The sequence below is a fragment of the Contarinia nasturtii genome, unplaced genomic scaffold, assembly GCF_009176525.2.
Source record: "Contarinia nasturtii isolate CC-2019 unplaced genomic scaffold, AAFC_CNas_1.1 Cnas_scaffold_928, whole genome shotgun sequence".
NCBI classification, from domain to species: Eukaryota; Metazoa; Arthropoda; class Insecta; order Diptera; family Cecidomyiidae; genus Contarinia; species Contarinia nasturtii.
Window position 1 is genome coordinate 3,748,704 of NW_022198275.1, and position 24,977 is coordinate 3,773,680.

The window sequence follows — 24,977 nt, forward strand, 5'->3', positions numbered from 1 at the left end:
AATATTAAAAATTAGCATTTTCTTTTCTGAATATGTGCACATACATGAAGTGTGAATATTTCAATCTGTTGCAAAAAGTTTACAATCTGTTTTTTTATGTACATATCTCAAAAACCGAAACATATTGAATATATCCGCAAATCGAAATCAATCAATTTCGACTACCGGAACTCACAATATATCTCCGCATAGAGATGCAATCAATCATCTCTTTATTTACTGAATTTTCATGCTCTGCATCTCTCCTCGTTCTTACTTTGTATGTGTGAGTTTGTATTTGGGTAAATGTGTGTGTGTGTGTTGCGTTAGTTGAGTGATTTTACAATATTTCCCTTGCGGTTTGTATTTTTGTTTTTTTTTTGATCATTTACAACTTATGTAAATGAAAGATTGCTGGCAATAATGTGGTGTGCTATGTTATTGCTGCTTTGTCCCTGTGACGATATAACGATCGGTGTGGTTGTTGTTTGCTGTAGCGGTGTAACCATATGAACTGCTCGATTTGATTGGTTTGTTTCAGCTCCTATCGATTGAAAAATTGAAACGGAAAATGTAAGTAAGGAACGTTCTTCGTTTTTGTTTTTCTTTTTCGGTTTGTTTGTGTGTTCGGTGTGAATTGATGTGAAAGAAGTAGAATTAAAAAATGCATGCACCTCGTTTATTTAGGAGTGAATACCTTTGATAATCGCCAATTGTCCGTTGCTGCGATAAAGAGTTGTGCCGTTTGTATTCGGCGGTAGAATGGCATTTAATTCAGCACCGCCAGGTAAACGGGCCAATTCAGATGTACCATTGGTCATCGTGCCATTAACAAAGGTCGACGTAATCACTGGTGCGGTTAAATTTGTTGATGCACCACTCACAAGAAATTTGTGCAAATGAGCTCCATTTGTACCGTTCGGCAAAGAATGTTGCTGATTTTGGACTGGTGTGCGTCCTTTGATGGCTATCATTATCAAAAATACAAAACAAGATGTTTTTGATAAGATTGAATGTTAAAGATGTTTAAATTATTTTGTTTGTTAAAATTTTTAACATACCGTTTGAATTGCTCAACTCAATGGTGGCAACGCCATTTGGTGCACCAATGACACGCAGTGTCTGAGTCGGCGCCAGCAATGGAATTTGACTGACAACCACTTGTGACAATGTTAATTGTGTCGATGGAATCAGTTTTGTCTCTTTGTCGACCGATGCCAATGTAATGCCATTGCCATTTATCAGCTTGATAACCTTAGTCGGTGGTTCCGAGGAAGTTGAAATCGTTTCGATTTTCTTGATTTGTTCTTTGGAATTATGATGGTCTTGATGGCGAATGCCATTCTTTCCATTTGTTACACTTGGTGTACTGCTTATTATTTGCAATCCATTCGAATTGGCGGCGGTGATCGTTCGAATTGATTGATTCGTTGAAATGCCATTTGTGATTGGCTGATGAACCAAATTCAATGGCATTGCCGCAGCTGCATTTGATGCATTCAATAGCGCCGGTGAAATTCCATCAGACGTAGATAAATTGATGGCAATCGGTGGATTGTGCGCTTTTAAGCCATTTGAAATGGCAGTGAGACCATTTGGTAAGATTTTTGGAGAATCTACAAATTTAACATATTTTTCTTAAATGAACAATTCAGATTAGCTGATCATAATATGTGTGATATGCATACCTGTGATGGCTGAATGCATATTTACGGTCGACGCCGATATTGGGCTTGACGAGTGAGCTCGTTTCGGTGACGGCGACGATGATGATGCATTTAGGATTGTACTTGTGGTCGTTATCACAGGCGAAATTGTAGATGCCGACTGCGACTAGTGTGTGAAATGTAATGAAATTATTATAATAAAAGTTTTATATTTAAACCAAAAAAGAAAATTATTTTGGGTAATGGACACTTACAGGAACACCAGCTGCGCATGGTGAAGATGCAGTAGCGGCACTCGATAGTGAGCTTGTTGAGCCATATCTGACACGGCTTGGCAACGATTGCTCGCTTAATGACTCTGATGGCACTAAAATCAAAGCGATATTTTTTTTGGTTTTTAATTATTTATAAAATCGCCTAAATTGTCTTCAAAAAAAAATTTCGAATTAATTCAAATCGACAGGTGCCAAATTATTCAATATGTATTTTGTACATTTGATGTAAATACAAACCTCTTTCCCGAATGCCGTTGCTCTCATTGTCCGGCAATTGAATTGTACTATGCATGTTATCGAAACGTGTGGACATTTGATGGCGCAACACTTCGAGCTTTTCTTGCTTGGCAATTTTCTCTTTGGCCAAACGTTCCATCTCATGTTCAAATTCTTTTTCCTTTCGCTTCAATTGCTGCAAATGACATTTAAACAATGTACACATAATGAATATGATAATTGTAACATTGTCATTTAATAAAATAGAATCGATAATGCTTACCGAAATGTATTTGCTTGCATTTGACAGTATCAATAGGTTTGACGTCTTTTTCTCTTCTTGCATTTGCGGGAGTTGACGCTTCAATTGTTCAAAACATTCTTTGAGATGTGCTCGTCGATTTTTCTCCAATTTGTTGTGCACTTCTCGTGTACCGGCCCTATGAATGGAGGCGCTACGTTGTGTACCACTATTCATATAATTTATAATGTGTCTTACAATTTACATGTGTGGGGTGATTATGAGTGATGAAAATGATCAAATCTATCTACATATCTGTTATGGTCTGGACACTTATGTTCGAACATGAATTGCACCCTTTTTGTGGCTTGTTCGAAATTTAGGCACATTTGACATTAATGAATATTTTGCGGTTCAAACCATTACACATACATATTTCCCATAAAAAAAAAAAAAAACAATAAAAGATAAACGGGCTTACCCATTGCTATTTGAACTAATTGTACGGCGCCTACTGTTTGTTGCCTGTGGCGTAAGAGTTTGCTGTTGGACAGCTTGTGGTGGAGATTGCTGCAAGTGGTGTGTCCCATTCGAGCTGCTGTTGCCATTACGTTTATCTACGTATCCATTAATTATTGGCGACTTTTCATAGAACACGTGATTGTTCGTCGTTTGATCGCCATTTACATGATTTCCATTTGAATGAATAGTAAGCACGCCATTTCCGTTTGAAATATGGTGTGTTGATCCATTCCTATTTGATGCATAAAATCAAAAATCAAATAAATTGCGTCAACAAGAGATACGAACATATAATACCGAATCTAACTGTAGATCAAAAAAATACAAAAAGAAAATATGTATTAGAAAACACTTACATGGATGACGACGATGAGCGTCCGCTCAGATTTAAATTGCTGGAGTTTGCACTGCTGCCGCTCAAATAGCCGCTTGATGCGCTCAAATTTAAGCTTGACTGGGATGAGTCTTCACCTGTTTTTATTGCATAGTTGGATGTTGTAAATGGCTTTAATGTTAAAGATGTGCTTCGGCTACGTGCAATATGCATTGCATCGCTGACAAAGTAATTTGCTTTTGGTCTTTGCTGTGCATGTGATTCAAGTGGTGACAAAGATTTCGATTTAACCAAATGACAATCATGTTGTGATGGCATTGGTTTATTATATGACAATCGATCTCGTTGCATCAACATTGGATACGGTTGATGCAATTGAAAACGATCGGATTTTCTTGATAGAATGCATTCACTTGAATTTGACAATTTGATTGCCTGTTCGGCATTGATGTCATCGCGTTGTTGTGGAAATGGCTCTTCTGAAAAAATTCAATGTTGTTGAATTTTACCACATTTGATAGATGTTTATATATTTCCATTTTGATTTAATATTAATGTATGATAGAAAAATAGTACATATTATTGAGAGCTTTTGTATAAGAAAGCAAATTGAAAATGAATACGTAGAAATGTTCGTGAAAAGAGTTATGATGTAAGCCAAATTATTTTGATTTTCAGCACACCATTGACTATTTTACCCTAAACAACAACCATTTAGCACCACGCTCCCCCACTTTCTTAAATGTATTTATTTACCACCACAATTTGCTTCAAAATGGCATCAAAATAATGACTGACTGTGATTGAAAAACGTTCCGTTTACGCAACAGTATTATTACGAAATGTTCTCCCTTTTTCTCCCTTGTCAAATGACGCAAAAGTTGTCCTCAACGGAAATTGTAATCGGGATCCATAAAACATTTTTATTATTTTCTATAACAATAATCAATTGCGAACGAGCAATGGAAAACATGTTAAGAGCCACGTGAGCTTTGAGACATGCGGCACAAATCCAGCTTAACTATGTAAATGATTTTCATAACAGGTGTAGTAACGAAAGTATGCATAACAAGTTGGAAAAAAGGCCAATATGTTTTCCATCACATTTTTCACTCCACGTTGCACGCAGCATTTCAATTGTTGAAACTGGTTACGGATTATTCTTTAGCTAAAAATTAAAATGTAATTTACATGGAATATGAACATTATTATTGTCTAAAAATAGTGAAACAGCTCCAATTCTTCGATTTATTATGTAAAGTAAACCGATTTAATGTTGGTCATAATAGCCATACTGCGACATTGTTCGTCCTTATTACAATGCGATTTATATAATGAGAGTAAAAAAAAGATGCCATGCATATATCTCGGTGGTAGATTCAGACGAGCACGTGTTTCGAAGTACTCATGCAATCGAAAATTGTTTTAATAGATGTAAGTGGAGCCATGCGCTGCAAATAGCATTGATGCCCAGGTCGGTTGTGCAATCACACCCATTTCGATCTAAATCGCTGCCCAAGAGATCTCACTTTGTGCCCAACATTAAATCGAACGATCGACAGACCAATCCAGTTTCCAATGAACGGATTCGAAATTAATTCAGCAACACACACGATTTTGTGAAGGTTGCATAAATATATTTGGTAAAAAAGTATGCCAATATTTTCGCAATAATAATATATCATCGAAGAAATCGTTTGAAATTCTAATCGATTGACATACACTTTTCATTTTCTGTTCACAATTCATATACACGTGCACGCGGAAAGAGAGAAAAAATAAAATCTAATTCATCATCATCTACTTAATGAATGTGCTTTAGTAAACAATTGATGCATATGATTTTTATAATTTTCAACTCGCTTTTTTAAAAATTAACAATAAAAATTGTTCATCCATTCGGCCTAACGGCAAATCAAATATGCAATAAATTTAACTAAATGTTAACTTGCCTAAAAGCTTTGCATATTTTGAGAATGCAAGTTAAATTTACAAAGATAAACGTGATATGCACTTCTTGTGAAAGAAAAAACCATAATTTATTTACGTTTTTTTGCAAATTTGGCATTCTTTTGATAGTTGTTGATTGACTCTTTACACAAAACATACCTACTCGAGAAATTGAATTTAAAAATTACTGACACATGTAATATTTGACATTTTCATAAGTCTCTACCTCGTTTATTTGGAACTTATATCTTCTTTCAATCTAAATTTGACCAGTGCTATTCTGTTGTTATTTGAAAAGAAAGTCTACAAAATGTGATAATAGCCAATCAAGGTCCGACAGAAATAGTTTGTACTTAAAATAGAATTCTACTTATGGACATTGTTTTCTTTTTCTATTTTTGATTGCGATAATTTTCTATTTTAATTCCCTCAAATATACAATGTAGAAATAAGACAACAAACGAAATGCGACGAAAACCATAATATTGAAAATAATACTTAAAGAAAACATAAATTTGAATTACTTTGCATGTAATTTTGTATCCATTTCTTTTTTGGTGCCATCACGTGTCTTGAACGAGATGTGTTAATGTCCGGTCTTCGATGAAGGGATTTCCCAGCGACCTTCAGCATGCTGCATGGCAAATTTGATGGCAATGACGGTAAAGGCATAGTTTTTGAGTTGGGACAACAATAGGCGGAATAAGAATTAAACGGAATACAATTGCACTTCGTATCGTATTCGTTTAAATAATTATAATTGAGATATGGAATCGGATGATTGTGTTGGGTCAAGACCAATGTTGGGTTAAGCATATGATTGGTCATATTATCACTAATATTTGCGACATTGAATGCTTGTGATAGTTCATTTGTCACTGATTTGTCACCGAACAAATGAAATGGATTGAATTCAGCACTTATTGATGACGACGGATTAGATAGTGTTGAAACATTTTCATGTATTGATTCATCTTCTGGTGATATCACATGATCTTCATCATCATCATCATCATCTTTCCACTTGGCATGATTTGGAGGATGCTTAAAATACCGACCATCCACTTGTGTTGCCATTGATGGATCGGTTAGGGCAGAAAAGCGCATTTGATCATATGCTGCTGTCCATGTTTGACCATTTCGTTGGCCAACGATATTCAAATTGCTACAGCAATTTGGAATATTTTGATTTTTCGGTGAATATGATTGATTTGCATCTTTTAAATTTACATTGCGCATTCCAACACAAATTCCACTATCGGTCAACACCGCACTTGTATACAAAGTCGATGAAATTGGTAACTTTTTACTATTCACAGCCATCGAATTATTCAGCACCGATTGATTTCGGTGCAAATTCAAATTCCAATACCATTCGTTTCCTTTATGCATCATTGTTGCTGCTATTATTATTTTTATTTATTCTTATTCACGTTTATTTATATTAAAAATTATTTACAATTACTTTGTTTTATTTAGTGTTTGTGCATATCGACTCTTGTACGTAATGAGAACGTAAATCAATGTTTACTTTCTTTATCCTTTTAATAAAATGTCAATAATAATGAATAAATAAATTCTTAAATGTTTTTAAGTTTTGTTTTCTTTATAGAATCGAAAATATTCGTATTCGAATTTTTAAAATATCACAATAAAAGGATTTTATGATGAAAAAAAAATACGAAAAACGATGATCGCGAAAGAGTTAACACAAATTGGCGTGTTTACCTGTATAACGACACAAACAGACTGAATTACAATTAACTCGCCGTGTGCTTATCAGTTAAGCTTATTCGATATGTTATTTTCATTTTCATATTCCTCTCTGACTTCGTTTGTTTGTGTGTTGTACATTTTACATCTCAGCCGTGAAACGTGATTGAATGAAGGTGTGTTTGTTTTTATGACTGTGTTTCATTATTATCCACGTCTTTGTATTGCTATCTGTCACATACACTTAGGTATACTTGGTATCACAGTTTGGATTATTGGATTGGATCAATAGTATCACAGTTACTAGACATTCAATTCTTCGAATTGTCTAATTTGGTTGTTGAAAAGCTCAATGCACACAGCAAAGTCCTTTCTTTTGATGGTTCCTTAATTGGAGATTCTCGACGTTGAATGATTTTTTGGAAATCTGTATTATTATAAAATATCTGAATATTGAATGAACCTTTTGTGCATTTGTTTTTTAATCATCAACGGTGGCTTCGATTGCGATTCGATTAAATTACCTATAAATTAATGACCTCCGAGACTCTACTGCTGCTAAGCAATTTTATGGCCATATTTGTTTGGACAGCGTGAAATTCTTTTTCTTATTAACAATAATATTGCATGTGTTTCGCATTTTGTCCGACACACGAAAGGAAATAAATTGCTGATTATTCCGAAATTGGCAAAACGCAATTTAATGAAAATGCTTAGAAATCACTGGTAATTAAAATGAGACGACAACGTGCACGTGATTTGTGACTTCTTTTTTCTTTTTGATATTTGTAAACTCTTGACCGCACTGAAACAATAATGGCCGATTTGAAATCATGCTTTTGGATCAATCATTGTTAACAGCACTGTACATTTGGTAGTTTGAATCGACTGAAGTTGCATTATTTCAGAAATATTGCAATTTGGCGATAATGCTGATTTTGAAAATGCCAAAATTAAATGGTTGATTACAATTAAAAACGTCATCACACGTGATCACGTGATGTGTGAGTAATAATGCTGACCCAGGCAAAGAGTAGGTGCAACAATTCTCCGAATCAAGTCTCTATCAATTTTCATCCTAATTAATTTTTGCGACGCCAATAATTTCTCGAATTTCTTAATGATTTGGTCTGGCAAGTAATTGAATTGGATGCTGCACAAATTTTAATTGAACAACGCCTCTTTCAACATCATTATTGTCATCGTTCATATCGAGTTTATATGGTAACCTTTAAATCTATACATGAGACAAATATTATATTTGCTGGAGTTAATTCAGTTTTCGTTTTTTTTTTTTTTTTTTTTTTTCAATTATTACAGAATGAAAGATTATTTCTCTTTTCTTCAATTGATTCAAACAGCCCTCATGTGTGGGATGTCATTAAATACAATGAAAAGGATTCAGTACGTCTAGTTGAAAAAAGAAATGAAACAAAACTGTATTCTATAGAAAGTCTTCAAAGAAATTTATTTTAACAATGATTATTTTCACGGATTTCAATTGCAGCTAAATTCAACAATGGAATGAAAAGTATATGGTTTCAGCTAACAAGCCAAACCAAAGGAAATGTGAAAAGTCAATATTTTGCACAAAGTAATTTTGATCTAAAAATCAGTATAAGAAGTCTTAAACACAATTTCACATTGAAGAAAATAAATAAATAGATTCATTCCATAAAAATGGTAATGTCATAAAGCGAGTCTTTTCTCCCATTGATTGAAAAAGGCGAAGATGAAGCAAAATGAATGATTGTTACCACAGTAACTATGCAATTTATCACTTGAGCCGAGCAAAGCAGTTTACTTCCGTGATTGGTTTTTATGATAAAAATCTCTTCCGAGATTTAAAATCACATGAAAAGTGCCAGTTATCCATAAAAAAAATCAACCAAATAGAGTCATATACACTTGAGGGACTTGCACTCATTTGAAACCATTCACATACATTTTGTCGACTTCTCTTCTTCTATTGCTCTTATGAAAGATGTGTATGATACTCTTTCGTCCCATATTATTCTACAGAAAGATTCCGGTTTTTGTGTCGATTTTGCCATTTTCACGAAAATTTCGTATCGACAACATGATGAAGTAAAACGTCATATACATATAATTTTTTTTATGTATGGACATGCACACAGTAAGTAATTTATTTCAATTGCCATTCACATGATAGTCGATGCAACGTTTATAAAGTTGTATGCTGATTTGAGCAAAATTTTGATTTTACAGTGAACTCTTAGTTCATTGACATGATAAGCATGAGCATAAAGTGAAGCGAACGAGAAAAATATAGAGTGGCAAAAATGTGCACCAAAGACGCAAAACGATGAGAGAATGTGTATGGACATACAATGGCACCGTATCCATGTTTGCGTATGCAATTGTGTAAGTGTATCGAAGTGCAGAATAAATAAATGAAACCAACTACACTGAGGTGATCGCATTCGATGAAAAAAAATCTACGTTTACAATACAATGAATCGCATGACATCGTTGACTACATGCTCATCGGCAATCGCATTAAAATGTGGCAACTGCGCAAGCCAACACGTGGCTAAAAAAAGATGTATATATATACATATGTACTCGTAAGATTTTACATGTGCGTAACGTTGTGTTCATCGGTGCGCTATGCTTATATACAATTCGAGTGAGTACAAAAGAGAGGCAACAACGCAACCGTGATGTAAGCATGTGAGCAACGAAAACACAAAACACAAATTGTATATAATACGCACCAATACCAAATACATTACAGCACGCTATGGTCCAATACATCGATAAATGTGGAAAGTGAATGAGAAGGAGATATAGACCGTAATAGAATGAACCTTACAAATACATGCATTGCACAGTACGATGTATATTTTTCGTTTTGAATGTGAAACGTAAATCGAAACGAGTGAGATCGCATCAGAGATCTATTGGTTTGAGTGAATTTTCTCGTTGGTCACATGGTATGGCCGAATGTAGCGAAGTGATTCTTATAGCAACACAGACACCTACCATCACGTTAGTTGCTCGTTAAAATGCATACACAGCATGGTGGTATTGTTTACGTGACCGGTTGTCTGCATGATTCATTTCAGCGTATTGGCGTTTGTATGTGTTCGACGAGGCAAGAGTGAGACAAATAGATGTACAACGTTTGACTCATGCTCTACAACACATGCGCAGAATGGAATCGTCGAGTTTGTATCATGTGGACGAGCGTATTTGTTCGATTGCCGTTTGTCTGCAATGCGTCAGACAGAGATAAGACGCGCAGATTATTGCCGTTAAATTAAAAAGAGAACGATGTATATATGATGGATGCGTTGGTGGTTTGACGCAAGCAATGCGTTCACTAATACACTTGCACTGAAAATGCATATAAGCCAGACACATGGTTGCGTGTCAGACTCTTGTTCAGATTTTCAAGTACAGCAGAAAAAAATCGAATGTTACGGAAGAGAGATGGAAAATATAGCGCACGTTGTATTTGTGCAAGAGATTTTTTTCGGTCGTTCGTTCATTCGTTTAAAGGGCATTTAAGAAGATTGCCTGTGTAAACACACACAAAGAGGAAAAAGACGAAAAAGAATTGAATAAACTACAAAAATCCAATGCTCTTGTTTGAGACGAAGCAGAGTGGCTGAGTATTTGTATGCGTCATACGGCGCATATATACATACACTATATATATACTTGTCTTGTAAGAGTTTATAAATAGAAGACACTTGTTTTTTTTTTTTTACTTCGATTTGCGTCTTTGTTCCTTGTTTTGCATTAAAAATGTGCTGCTTTTATGTAATAAATACCTACGCCGAGTGTACTGCAGCTATTCAATTTTGAATTGCTGCTTTCGAGTGTGGAATCGACCGACAGTAAGAATCGTGCACATGAAAAACACGTACAAACAAGAAATTCGAGATTTTTTTTCTCTCTCTCTTCTCTCCTTTTTGGATTCCAAATGGGCTTCAATTCAATTTTTCTTCCTTTATTTCTTTTTTTTGTGGTTGATTCGTTTATTTGTTCATTCGTTAGATTTCGCGTTGTAGCAATGATGAAATATAATATTTTTTGTGTCGTCAATGTTTATTATTACTTGTCCAATATCTCAATGAAATGCAGTGGTTTTTTTTTTATATAAAAGCAAACATATATTATGCTTTGAATGGATACCGATTATTTTCTAAATCAATAAATTTTCAAACGTAATTTGATGGATTTTCTCTCTTTTCAATGAACATTTCGATTAACACAAAATGATATATATATAGAAATGAACCCAATTTTATGAAAGGACAATATTGCGATTTAAAAAAAAAGTCAGATGAAAATGTTAGAGCCATTCCACGCGTATTGACAACAACGAGCACGAGTGTGCATTTAGCCAATAGATTTTTTGGTTTATGTTGAAAGATGCCGATTTTGGTAGCGTGAACCGTAAATATTATCGGCAACCGTTTCGTATAAAATTCGATGATAACTAAATGCAGACGATGTGACATTGAGGTGTCAACACGATGGGTGATAATAAAAAAAAAGATGTTAAACGCACTTTTATCATACCAATGCGCCAATTGAACCACACATAGCAAAGCACTTTGTCATTTAATACAATGTAGATATTTTGTTTTGTTGGATCGGTTCAATCATCACCGTTCGTAAGAGGTGAGTGATTCGGGACCGAATTGAAATTGAAACTTCATATTTGACGTAGAAACTTACCGTTGCGGGTGATAGTTGTACCATTGGAACTGATGTAGTCAATATGACTTCGTGGAATATCAGAAAGTGGTGAAGCTGGCGGTGTTGTGACCAACGATTGATGGCTTGCATAGTTTGATTGGTAATGGTAGCGGCTATTGCTGTGCGGAGACGTAGAAAGCGATGATGCTGTCGAAGACGTTGACGTTAAACGTTCACGTTGTTCTTGTAGCTCAATAAATCGAGCCGCTTCCAAAAGCGTTTCAAACGCTGACGACATAACTAGCTGCAAAACAAGAAGATTCAATTAAGAATTAATTTTATTTTATTTATTTCTTTCTTCTTTCTGAAGAAAGTCACAAGGAGATTAGAAATATAAAGAGAAAAAACCCACTTAAACACACAACATACAAATGAAAAGTAAACATTCTTATGAATTTTACTTTCGAAAACGTAATCTACGGTTTTTTATAGACTTCGAGTGATTGCATTATGAAACAAGAGAAAAAAGAAAAAAAAAACGGTTTGTTTGATGTTCTTTATCAGTTGTAATTTATGGAGGGAGGGAAAGAGTGCGGTAGCAAAAACATGAAATCAACTGCTTTTTACGTGCGTTCACTTGTATTCTTATCAAGCTTTATCAGTGCATTGACATAGAAATGAATAAGCGCGAAAAGAAATTTATAACTTGTGCCTGAAAATGCACACCACAACAATTGGCATCGATTACACTTCAATTGTTTGCTATCGATGAAACGAAAGGTCTGACATTTGCATTAAGCGCTTAAGCCAACAGTTAATGACGGCAAAAAATAAAGTACAAATATGGGAAAAATTATAATGATAAAAAAAATCAATTCAATCGGTTGCAATGGGAAAAACATGCGATCGATGAGACCTGGGCTAAAGTCCGAGAACGAATAAAAAAAAGAATTATTAATATATACATTCCGCTGTTTTTTTTTGTTGTTGTGCTCAGATAAAGAAAATATGCGGTGAACAAAGGCCTTTTAGTTTATAAAAATGTTGGTCGATTTAATTTTATAATTTGCATTGTTTTCCTTTCAACGGATTATGTCAAGTTGTTGTGTCTTTTTTGTTGTCGTTCATTTCTGTTATTATTGTCATCGTTGAATCTACTTTATTGTTCGAGGTGAATGTTGAATTAAATGCAAATAAAACGTTTGTTTGTTTTTATATTTCATTTTAATGAGTTTATGAGTCATCCATGTTTAGCCAGACCAAACATTTCATGGTCATTTCCATTCAAATTTCAAAATAGATTTGAATTTACATCGTTTTTAAATATCTAACCAAGTGATTGCACCTCTTCGGTGTCAGTTTGAAAGTGCAGTCATTTTAATTTCAAACGGACAAAATGAATTGACACATTTACGCTTCTGTACGAAACGCACCGAAAAAAAAACAAGTACGATAACAGTGATAAATAAAATAGACAGTCCATAAATAGCAAACAATTTGAAAGTATTTTCATGGGATATTTGAGTTGATTTTAAATGCGATTATAAATTCAATCACGTCGCTGCTAAGCTATTAAAGGACAAAAAAAGGCATTCTATAAGAATGCACATTTGCTGCGTGCCATTTTTTGTTGTTACTGCCATTGGGTGGCCGTTGTTAGTTTTACTGTGTGCCACTGTAGTTGTTTTTACTTTGAATTGAAATTGGCAATAGCGCACATTACCATTTCAGTAGTCGCACAATCTCATGCCGATCGATATTAGTAAAACCAAACTTGTAAAGTAATTATAAATCAATTTGAAATCGGAAAATGTTTATCCGATGGTTGAGTATAGTCGACGTGTGCCAACCAGTTGGCTTTTGAAACTTTTAACTCAAAATTATATCCCCCGAAGTGTGGAATGCGATGAGGTAATGTGAAATGGGAAAAGAGCAAGAGCAAGGCGCATTTTATTTTTAGGATTTTGCTAGCAATACGCCGGAAACGGTATGCCACGGCAAATAGTCCTGCACAGCAAATCGAAAAAGAAGAAGAGGCAGGAAAAAAAATGGGAACAGCGTCAGGAAAATAACATAAAACACTCGAAACATTGACGTTTGCAATCTGCTATAAACATTTTTCCGATTCATTTGTAGCCGGATGTTCGATTCATATGGCGAAGGTGTGCAGTGGTTCATGAAACGACACCCATTCGTCTTTGGGCGAATGAACGAAAAAAAAAAAAATTACCGGCAAAAATATCTGCCAGACATCGATCAATTAACACAAAATGCGGATTCGGTTAGCTTGAAATGGATCGATTACATTTGTTGAACAAGAAAAGAATTTGAAGCGAGAGAAAAAAACACATTAATTCCGGGACGAAATATTCAAATTCGTTTCTTGTTTGGCAATCTCACTGCCACTGTCATTTCATTTTTTTTTCTTCTGCTTTCTCTCATTCGTTTTGCATTTTACGAGCTACAAAGTGTTCGCATTTAGATTTTTCCATCAAATTGCATATATTGGAGTGCTCACAATGGACGGGAAGCACGGGCAAACGTAAAGAACGAAACCAGACATTGCACATATTATATGTGTGCATAAATACAGTTACAATCAATGCGGCCACCGAGAACATACCGGAGATAGAGAGATGTGCAAACAAGCACAATGCCATTGCTATTACCGCATCATGAAGGAAGATACAAATTAAATGCTAAACAGGGAGAAGAGTTGCACAATACAACAAGCATAGCGAAAAAAGAAGAAGAAGAAGAAGAAGAAGAAGCAAAAGGAAAACTTGAATGCGCACACATGTTTGTACACAATAAAAACAGACTGAGGAGTCCTTACGTTTTCATGCAGACTATATAAATTCAAACACTAAAAAGCCGCACACAAAACGGCAAACGAATCCATCGTATTCCAAAACACGATGCACACAGAAGAGATGCGAACAAGACAAGATATAGAGAGATAGAGAAAGACATAAGATGAAACAGTGTTGAATGTGCACACAATATCTGTGCTCTCTCTATTATGCATTCGAAATATGTCTTTCCGTGTGATTTTATGCTAGAGTCTGCATTTGGTTGTGTTCGGTTGATCGGTGTTTTTCCACATTCATGTGCCTCAATTTAAATTTTAAAAGCTTGAATTGTTAGCATTATCACAGCATTTCTTTTCATTACATCCAAAAATAGGAGAACCGACACCCGGCATTGGAATGTTACTACAAGATTTATGTATGTACCAACATAAAATATATCAAATTTTATGGAGAAAGAGATAGAGAGAGAGAGAGAAATGAATAAAAAGAAGAAAAATGTAAAGAGTTAAAGTTGCTTAACTCCACATGCTCTTTGGTTTTTCAATGCTCTCTCTTCTATTCAGAACTGAAATCATATTCACTTTATGGAAATGATACAAATAAATTGAACATTGGGGAATGGGAAAAAGTGAGCCGAGGGAAAAAAGCGGAAAAAATTGCTCAAAAGTAATTGTTTTGAATCATTTGAATATACATACAGACACGACAATTCACTGAAATTACGGAAAATGAAAATGGGTTTCATGGGTTTTTGGTACCAAACGGTCCCAAATCGATTGAACCAAATGACTGACTTTTGCATTGTGGGAATAATACGCTGATGCACTCGCTAAATGTGTTGAGTGCTCAAACGATTATTATTATAAATCTGAAGTTGTTGAAGAAAATGAAGTGTCGATATTGTAAGAAAATTATTTTGTGAGTGAGAATAAATGGTTAGCAGACGCGTTTACTGAATTGATGCGATAAGAAATAATAAAAACAAAAATTGATGAAGACGACGATGAATAGAAATGTAAAGAACGGGAACAAATAATTGAAAGTTCAATCTGTGCTCTCGTACTAGTATAGCAATTAGAAGAATTGAATTGCTGTAGAATGAAAAAGAAGAAGAAAAAAACACACAAAACTTTTAAATGTATGCTCGTTCTCGAATGTGTTTTCAAGTCGTCTGTATTCTTCTTTTGTGCTCACACACTGTGTTCTCGGGTTCTTCGATTCAAAGGAGAGACCGTGTCAGCCGTCTTCATCGTCGAATCCGTCGTCGTCGTTGTTCTCTCATGTCGAGTTTGTGCATGCCGACATTTTTCTTATAAAAAAAAAATATTGTGAAAATATGTGTGGCTCTCTTTTGTTCGACGACTTTTTTCCCGTTCCTATGAACATGTATACATGTATGTATTTCTTTTTTCTTGGGTAGCACTGAAAATTGCATTGAGTTCTCTTTTTTTTCGTTGCCATTGCAACAAATGAATTGAAAGATATATATTTAAAATGTTAAACGATGCATTTTTTTTTTTTTTTTATATATATTTCTTTATATCGTTCTATTAAAATTCCCTCTTTTGTTTGCTTGCAATTCTCGCATATGATGAAGAGCCACAGTACACGGCAAATCGAAGCGGCAAAAACAACTCCGGGGAAATCGAATGCATCTAATGTACGGTAATGCAGTGAATCAGATGCATAAAAAACAATAACGCATGATGAATGTGAAGAAAGAGTCGAATCTTCAGATAATTGAAATCAAACACTGGAATCAGCAGCTTCTCTCTTTGCTCTGCGGATCATAATTGAATTATTAGTTTTTTATAATAATCGATCTTATATTTTTAAGAAAAGCTTTGGAACAATGCAAAATTCGTTCAGCATTACAGGACCCCATTGAAGCGAAGATAACTGAAGTGAGAAAAAAAGAATAAGCATCTTGCGACCCGTGGCAAATGTGCGACTACTTCAGACTATTTCCAGCTTATGGTGTGTAGATTACACGATAGGAAAAAAACACACACATTGAATTATTAATTCTTGATTCTCGCCGTATTTCTGAGCATAAACGCCTTGAATGACTGCACAGAAATACCGGTTTAATCGATGCACACATAAAAAACAGATCCCGTCCACATTAACAATGTTATTGGTAAATGTGTTGCATTATTAAAATACCGGAAACTATTCGTAGGAAGAAATATCATTCCATTAGTGAAAAAGACGCACATACATGAGAAAGAATTGAAAAGGTGAATTGTATATTTCATGAAATCGCCGCGCAATGCGCGTTTGGCCGTTGTGTATGCCATTGGCAATAGAAGAGACTTTTTCAAATATATGAAAGTGAACTTTGAGCAAACGGTATATCATGCGGGATTTGAGCATGCTAAAATGTATCCTATATTCGACCTTGTCAAACCGAAGTAACCATTTTTCTTTAGAGCTCAAATGTGAACCGAACGCCGCTTTTACGCATACATATATATATATATTCATTTGTTATATATTTGTATGCATGTTTGCTTCTGTGCTTGATTCTCTTTCTCTTTTTGTCAAGCTCTCTTTATCCCTGTCGCTCTTTTCGGGCGAATCGATGGTGTTTGTTATTGTTTTTGTCGAAAGTGCATGCCTACGTGCCAAAAGGATTACATGCGCATTTCCAGCTTGTTCCGTGTCTTTTGTTCCACATGGAAATGAGAAGCATGTAGTCACGAACACGTTGATTTTTGTATACATGTCGCCGCGCGCCGACAGAAGCGCACAGCCGTGTTTCATATATACATTTTGTTGTTGCTGTTGTTGTTGTATGTTTCTCTCCAACAATAGCCAGGGGAAATACTTTTATGTACTCGGTATTACTTTGCAACGACTCACACAAAGCAATTACCCAATCGCTTATGTATTTTTACACGTGAAAATTGCCGAGAGTCGAAATTTGCTGTCGGCTGTGAGCGTGTGTGAACGTTTTATACCGGACATATAGCATGTTCTGTTTTCTGTCTCGTTTGGTGGTTGCAAATTGAACACATGTTGTGAGAGAAATCAACATTTTCACATACACAATTTATTCGTTTCATTTTCGGTTAGATCGTTTGCCGCTTCTAAGCATGTGCGTTTGCGCATGAGATTTGTCATCCCACATCACAGCCGTGACTCTTGCGAGTATAAGTATTCACCCGAACGCAATTTATTTACGATGAAACTACAGCTGGATTAATTTTTCGGGCCTTTGAAAACGATAAAAGGAAATAAGAACAAAAACAACAACAACAAACACCGAAATCGGTTCTACCTATCCGATTTTGTTAATCGAGTATTTCGCTTCGATAATTTGAGAACAATTTTCTCCTTTGATATAGTCGGCTGATGGCCAATCTAATTTCAGTTAGTTTCACTTTGCATTACAAAAGTTTCACAACGAATACACATGATGTCAAATTGAATCAAACATCCATGACTTGCTTTCTAATTACAGTAACAGACATAGTTGAAAAGGGGTGGCATCTAAATTGAACCGGATTTTATTCATTGCAAATGAATGCACACACACACAAATGCATACAAACATGCATGCATTCATTTAAGTGTAATTATTAAAATTAACATGCACCAACGTTGACGGGCTGTGCTCATTTAAATTCGATTGTGCGTCTAATTGAAACGGAGTCAGCGACTGCCTAATTTTTATAAATATCATAGGTCTGGCACACATCACATGAAATAACTCCGACAGAACAAAATGAACAAAGGAAGTTACCATCGCGCATAAAATTTGTGTGTACACATCGAAGTTGCCCAAACTGAACAACAAAACAAAGCAAAACAAAAATAAAACAGATATAAAGAAAATATTGAAGCGAGGATGTATTTAAAAAGAAAATTACTTGAAACTTTGTAAACCGAATGAGAAACAAAGAAGAGAAAAATGAACAACGACGATACACATCAAAAAGACCATCATAACGTCGCAATGATATGTTCAAATTAATTTTAAATGGTTTTCAAAACTTGGCGCAACTCTCGAAAATGTGTGTAGTTTTGAGATAAAAACGCATAAATAACCGCATGTCGTCTGCGTTTGTTATACTGTATTAAACGATACGAACAGAGGCGAAAAAAAACCGTACATATACGTTGGAGATATGAACGTCTATTCCAGCATGTGGTTATTGATATGCACAATCTGCTCAAATTGGTTTTCGGGAAGGAAGAGACGATCCGACGAATGTACTTATAACGAAAAATACAAAAACGAGAACCGATATATTATCGTTAGCATTTTTTTTTCTTCTTTAAATACATTACAAACATTCTAATTGCTCTATTCAGATTTCATTTCGATTGTTTTACGGACTGCATTTAAATTTTGTTTTTGTTTTTCTTTTAAACTGAAATTGAAATCAATAATCAAGATAAAGAAATATTTATATGTGTTTATGTGCGAGGGCGCGCGCGAATAAGCACGAAATTAGCGTTTAAATGACGTGTATTAATCGCATTTGTTATTTTGTGTGAGCATTTTATTCGTGCCTCATTTTTTTTTCGACGTGCAATTAAATGTTTCATTTCAGAAATTAAATTATTGAGAAAATGAAAAATATGCTTTGTGCTCATTGTCGACAATCGAGGAAAAAAAAATACACACACAAATAACTTTAATAAAGAGCATAATAAATAGAGTGAGAGAGAGAAAGAGAGAAAAAACAGTACGGAATGAAACTTTATTATAGTAAATACATGTGATGTGTTGCATTGTGTGTTGATCTCTCATTTAAATTAATACATACATATAATTTACATATTATTTGAAAACCGACGAGAAACAGAAGTGCTCTTTTGTGAAGTTTATTTGAAATAAAAAAAAATGAGTTGCGGTCTACGCCATTGCATTTGGCGCGTTCATGCGTGAATGCAATTCTGACAAGTCGCACACACTACAAAATCGTACAGCGAATCGTTTTCAATCGCGACTCGTCTCTTTCTCTCTGTCTCTCCCTCTTTTCCCCGGCGTTCCATCGCTATCGTTTTTTTTTTTTCGTTAAATATTTCCCTCTCGTGTGTCGGCACTTATATTCTATGGTGCGATTCGTGCAATGGCATTTGCTCTATTGAATGCGCGGATTTAAACAAAAAAAAAAACATACACACTCAAAATGAGAAAAAAAGAAACACAAGCGCGCTGGTTTGTTTCTTTTTTGTCTGATTATTATTACCAAAGAGCGTACGTATAAATAGGAAAAGTGGATATTTTTCTCGCTTCGCTTCAGTCTCAACGACTAATTATCGTCAACAGACGTCGGATGTATCGGGATATAATAACATGCCGATTGATAATGATAACGAACGCTCCGATGTGCTATTGAAGTTATAAATAAGAGACTTTGTTGCCATTTATTCTATTCAATTGGGTTGTCTGACTACGGTTCTGAAAAGCTTTTGCAACATCATTAAAGCTGCACCGGATTCATTCTGTTTACGTTTTTTTTTGCACTCTTGTTTGCATTCTATCAGTGCAACATTATGTATTTTTCACGTTACTTTGTTTTCAACTTTCAACAAAAACAATTTTCTGATTTATGAGCGTATTTATCATTTTGTTTGCATTTGAAAAACTGCACTCTACAATCAATAAGTTGTGTGCTAACAATATTCGAGTTTTCACATTTTATGGTCTGTTTCATCACTTGACAAACACACAAAGCGACTAAATGTGACACTATTTGCACATAGAACAAACGCATAAAATGTTTGTTTTATGTAAATTTATATTATTGTTTCCGAAGAAACAAAAAGGCAAATGACAAAGCCAGCGAGAGAGAATAAGAACGAATACAACAAAAAAAAAAACGCACTGAAACTGGTGTCAATTCTAATGGTGTTTAAATTTTGTGTAAATTTAGTGTCATTTTCAATTGAATTTTCTATATGTATATTATGGCTGAGAAAATATTATTCTTTTCAGCTCGCTGATTCGATGAATATGAAAATTAAATAGTTGACGGTCAAAAGTCCGGAAAATATTTAGCTCTCTCTCTCTCTCGATGTGTGTGTCCCTTTCACGTTTTCTCACAATGTAATAATGGACGCGCGCATGAAACAAAAATGAGAAAAAAAATGTTCAACGAAAATTTTAATTCGTAGTCGCTTCCGTCAAGAGAGCAATTAAAAGTTTCGTTAAACTAATATATACCGGTCTCGTCGATGCGCATACACAAATGTAGGAAAGCGACAGAATTATGCAGCCACATATAGGTGCACTAAATTACAATATATGACACATACGCGCGATTGTGATCAGATCGATAAACCGTACGGGAAAAGTGTTTTTAATATTGGATTAACTAACGACCATATACACTTCAGGGCAAATAAAGTTTATATACTGACAAAAGGAATATGTGCATACGAAAAAGTTCAGCGGCAACAACAAAATAACGACAAAATATTATAAATTAGTATCATGTCAACATAGAGCGAATGGACTTGTTTGCATTTTCAATTGCATTATGCATGGGTTTTTATGGCATGAACATTGGTGCTGTATTAAAATTAAAGTTTAAACGCATGTAATCTTCTGGGCAGTGAGTGAATGCCGTTCAGCAGCAAGTTACAGGGTTCTCTGGTTTTTTTTTTCCTGTTTCATTTGATTGGATTGGGCACGTCTTTGGTGTATGAGTGCATAAATGCTCAGAAACAGTGTAAGAGAGAAAAATGAATTAACTTTGGTCAGGAAAGCGCAACGATTTACGGCATTTTTTTCCCTTTCTCCCTAAGTCAGTCAATTCGGGATGGAATACATTGGTGACTCGACGACTTTAAGCCAATACTTTTTTTTTAAATAATCACATTGCATTGTTATGCCATTCAAGATGTTTGCCTCCACTTCGAACTTGAAAAAAGGTATGAGAACATATACTCTTTTTTTTTCTCTGCATACGAAAGGAATTCAAGAAGAAAAAAAAAGTAATAGCACACAAAGGTCTGATTGAACGGAGAACACACGAAATGTGTGCATGTCATGTGTTACTATCGTAGATTATGTATATTGATAGTCTAATTTGTTGCCACTACAGGCTACCTATTGAAATATTTAAAAATGATTTATTGATTGGGCGTTGAAGTCGTCCCGAACGATGTTACACAAATATTTTAATTCGTGCATGTGCATGCATGCTGACCGTTAGATTGTTGCCGGTTCGGACAATTTGATTGGTGTTTTGCCATTGTCGGTTGTCGTTATTTATTTTTTTCTTCTTCTTCTGTTCAAAAAAACAGAAAGGAAATTCACAAAATAAAAAGAAGTCTTTTACTTTGAAATCGCTTTAATATTTCCATTTAAGTAATCGCCGAAGCGAAAATTGTACTTGTCAAGAAGAAAATAGCTCTGTTTTCATTTCATTTTGTTATTACTTTGGATGAATTAGTTGAAATAATCATTTTGTCGTGGTCTTTCCTTGTTACGTTTGGCATTTTTGTCGGTGTCGAACAAACTATAAAATGTGCACACAACATGCAATTTTCATTAAAAAAAAACTGTCGTTATTTTGTTGAACCAAATGTCTTTTTCTCTGATTCTTAGATTGTTGCCTTCATTTCGCTCTATTTTCTTTCTTTTTCTGTCCAATCAACATGAAAATTAACTTCAATTTCATTCGAAGCTGAACAAAAATGTGAGCATTTTATTGCTGACGAATATGATTTCGTCAAAAATCAATAAAATGGAACGATCAAGCATTTGCCAATCATCGAATTAAAAGCAATAGAAATATTGTGGGTTGTCGCAGTTTTTTTCTCATCATAAGAAGATTATTCATGCATTCATATAGTAAAAATAGCACCAACAACGACTTCAAACAGCATACGCTTGCAAAGCATTCAATGGAACGGAAATGAGGATTTCAATCGATAACTGAGTGCAAATAGTAATCATGCATTCGGATCATTAAAGGTGTTATGGCAACGAAAAGCGCGGAATGAGCGAAAAAAAGAGACTTAAAACATAACTAACGGAGAACAACAACGATAACAACGACGAAAAAATGCAATATACACGTGCCCACCAACAACAATATGTGTACTGTATGCACTAATCATAATGATAATCGTGGTATTTATTCTTTTTTTTTGCAGTGCAATTATTTAAATTGTTTTGTTTTTGTGTGTGTGTGACAAAAACATCGAATACTTGCACATATTCAAGATGACTGAAAGCACTTAACGTGACAATCCGTACATCCCTGTATGGGTATTTAATCACTCGAAATGAAAACGAAACAAAATCGAAACAAAATGCAACTACATTGCGATATGGCAATTTTCGAATTGTGCTTTATGTATTTGAATATTTTATAATTCTGGTCACCATTGAAAAGGAGATACAGTCGTCATATGCATGCATACACATATGACAATATTCAGAACTGTTAACTAGCTCGAAACGAACGAAGAGACACATTTAAAAAAAAAAAAACAAATCTACGACAGAGAATATAAATAATTGTAATGAATTCACAATAATCGACGAACGAATGTACAAATGAACTAACCGAGAGAGAATTGCATTCTACCAATGCCACGGAAATGGAGAGTAATTGCAATGAAATTATATTGTGTAAGCGAGAGAGACAGAGACAGAGATACAGAGAAGGCAAACGACTGGTTGAAGCATTAATACAATGAAAAAAAAAAACATATATGAATCGTTGCAAGTTTAAATGTCGCATATATGCAATGTTGTCTATATTAAATGATTGTATGAACTGTGTGCACCAGTCAATTCAATTTACTGTAATAATTCTTATCTCTTAGTAACAACGCGTGCACTAAATTAACATGCACAGGATTTCCAAATCTCTGTATAGTCATTTATAGAAGCAATTGCATAAGGATTTTTTTCTCTGTCTATCTCCCTCGCCCGCAATCTGTGTCTCTTTTTTTCATGTCGGTTTATTGTTTTTTACTACTCACATGAGTTATGATCATTCGGCTGCAGCTTGTGAAATTGTTTTTTATGACTCGACTACATATATACAATCTAAAATATTTTTGTTGTATGTTCGTCTTTTCATTTCATTTTTGTTATGTTTGGTGCTCCGGGAATTATGGGATTGATTTTCAAATCAAGCGAAAAACTGAATGCATGCCGGCTGTTAGTCGAAAATACTACCGGAATTCTCTCTGGATGACATATGCTCTATACGAAAAATTTATGTAATTCTGCATAAAATAAGAGAAGAGGCTGTAAATTTGTCAATTCGCCTCTCGAAACAAAAGCGCAATAGTTGTTCAACAGTCAATTGACTGAATAGCTATAGTAAAAAAAGAGAGAGGCAAAGTCATAAAATACTATTTACCGATTGCCATGCACTCGCATAAGCATTTGATTAGAGAATAGAGCAATACATTCAACATCTATGTATATATAGCATTTTTATGTTGTTCATCTTCGTTTGTTTAACAAGCAAACGGCGAGAATTGTAACCCGCATGAGGTTTTATTTACCAAAATGCATTGTTGATTCACTTATATCGATCGACATTATGTTGTCGCTGCATCGGTTTTTGTTATTCATTTAATTTATACAGGCCCATGAAAACGATTGTTGTTATTTCGTCAAAATGGCTTAAGGAAGTCGAGACTCGAAATATAAGACGTTCTCTTGCTCATGGAGAGTGAACGAGAGAATAAATATACATTCTTAAATGCCATTAATGCGAGCTTGGGTCTTTGAATTGCATATTATTTTTTTTTTTCTAACGTGGTTGACTGCACTCTCTCATATTTTGACAATGAACTATGAATGAATTGTACCTTTTGTGTGATGGCACATAAAGACATAAACGGCATTTAAAATGCGTAGTCTTGCAGCAAAACACGAACGAAATAATATACACACACAAACACGGTACATGTACACAAACGAAAGAACGAACAAACGAACGGACAGATAGACAGAAAGCGCATTAAATAAGTGAGAAGTCAGCTGGCGCAAAAAAAAACTCTGCTTCTCCATCGTTTTCTTTTTATTTTGGATGGAATGGAAAGAACATGTATATGTGACCATGTCTTATTTCATTCATTCCGCACTGACAATCGCACGCTCACAGGCGGAAAAAAAAGCAATAAAAATATTTCAGGAACAACAGAACTGAACGGCATTAACAGTAGATAGACGTTGAATTGCATTGTACTCGTTCTCTTCGCAGAGCACAAACCAAAGTATGCAATCGAAAAGAATGAACGGACACACATAGCACGGGACGTGTGTTGACGATTTCCAGAGCTGATAAAAACGCATAATGCAACAATATACGTGAGTTTTTGAAGGCTAAAATAGTGTCATCGTCGAAATGTTCCAAGTTTGAAACTCAGCCGAACCAAAAATGACGAACCGGAATGCGATGAAATGAAAAGATAATAAAAATGCATAAACATACTTCTGCTTTGTGCTGCTGCTGTTGCTTCTTTTGCCGTTCCTGTTGTTCTTGCTGGAGATCAAAGATAATTAAAATTGTTCCATAGTTTAAAATGTTAAACTTCTGCAGTCGAATCGAACCGTTTATTTCTTTTTCAGCTTGATACTTTGGTGCCTTTGTCACATTG

General features: G+C 34.8%; 1 protein-coding gene across 1 annotated transcript; it reads right to left on the minus strand.

Moving 5' to 3' along the window:
• LOC116343116 (probable GPI-anchored adhesin-like protein PGA55) lies at positions 1 to 24,974 on the minus strand. Its single transcript, XM_031771021.1, has 11 exons — positions 24,812 to 24,974; positions 11,611 to 11,875; positions 3,257 to 3,713; positions 2,860 to 3,132; positions 2,421 to 2,607; positions 2,159 to 2,333; positions 1,901 to 2,013; positions 1,668 to 1,812; positions 1,041 to 1,616; positions 677 to 946; positions 1 to 523 (listed from the first exon to the last, which is right to left on the minus strand). Exons 2-11 carry the CDS (start codon positions 11,867 to 11,869, stop codon positions 375 to 377), a joined length of 2,604 nt encoding a protein of 867 aa, XP_031626881.1. The 5' UTR covers positions 11,870 to 11,875; positions 24,812 to 24,974; the 3' UTR covers positions 1 to 374.
• Positions 24,975 to 24,977: the final 3 nt, after the last annotated feature.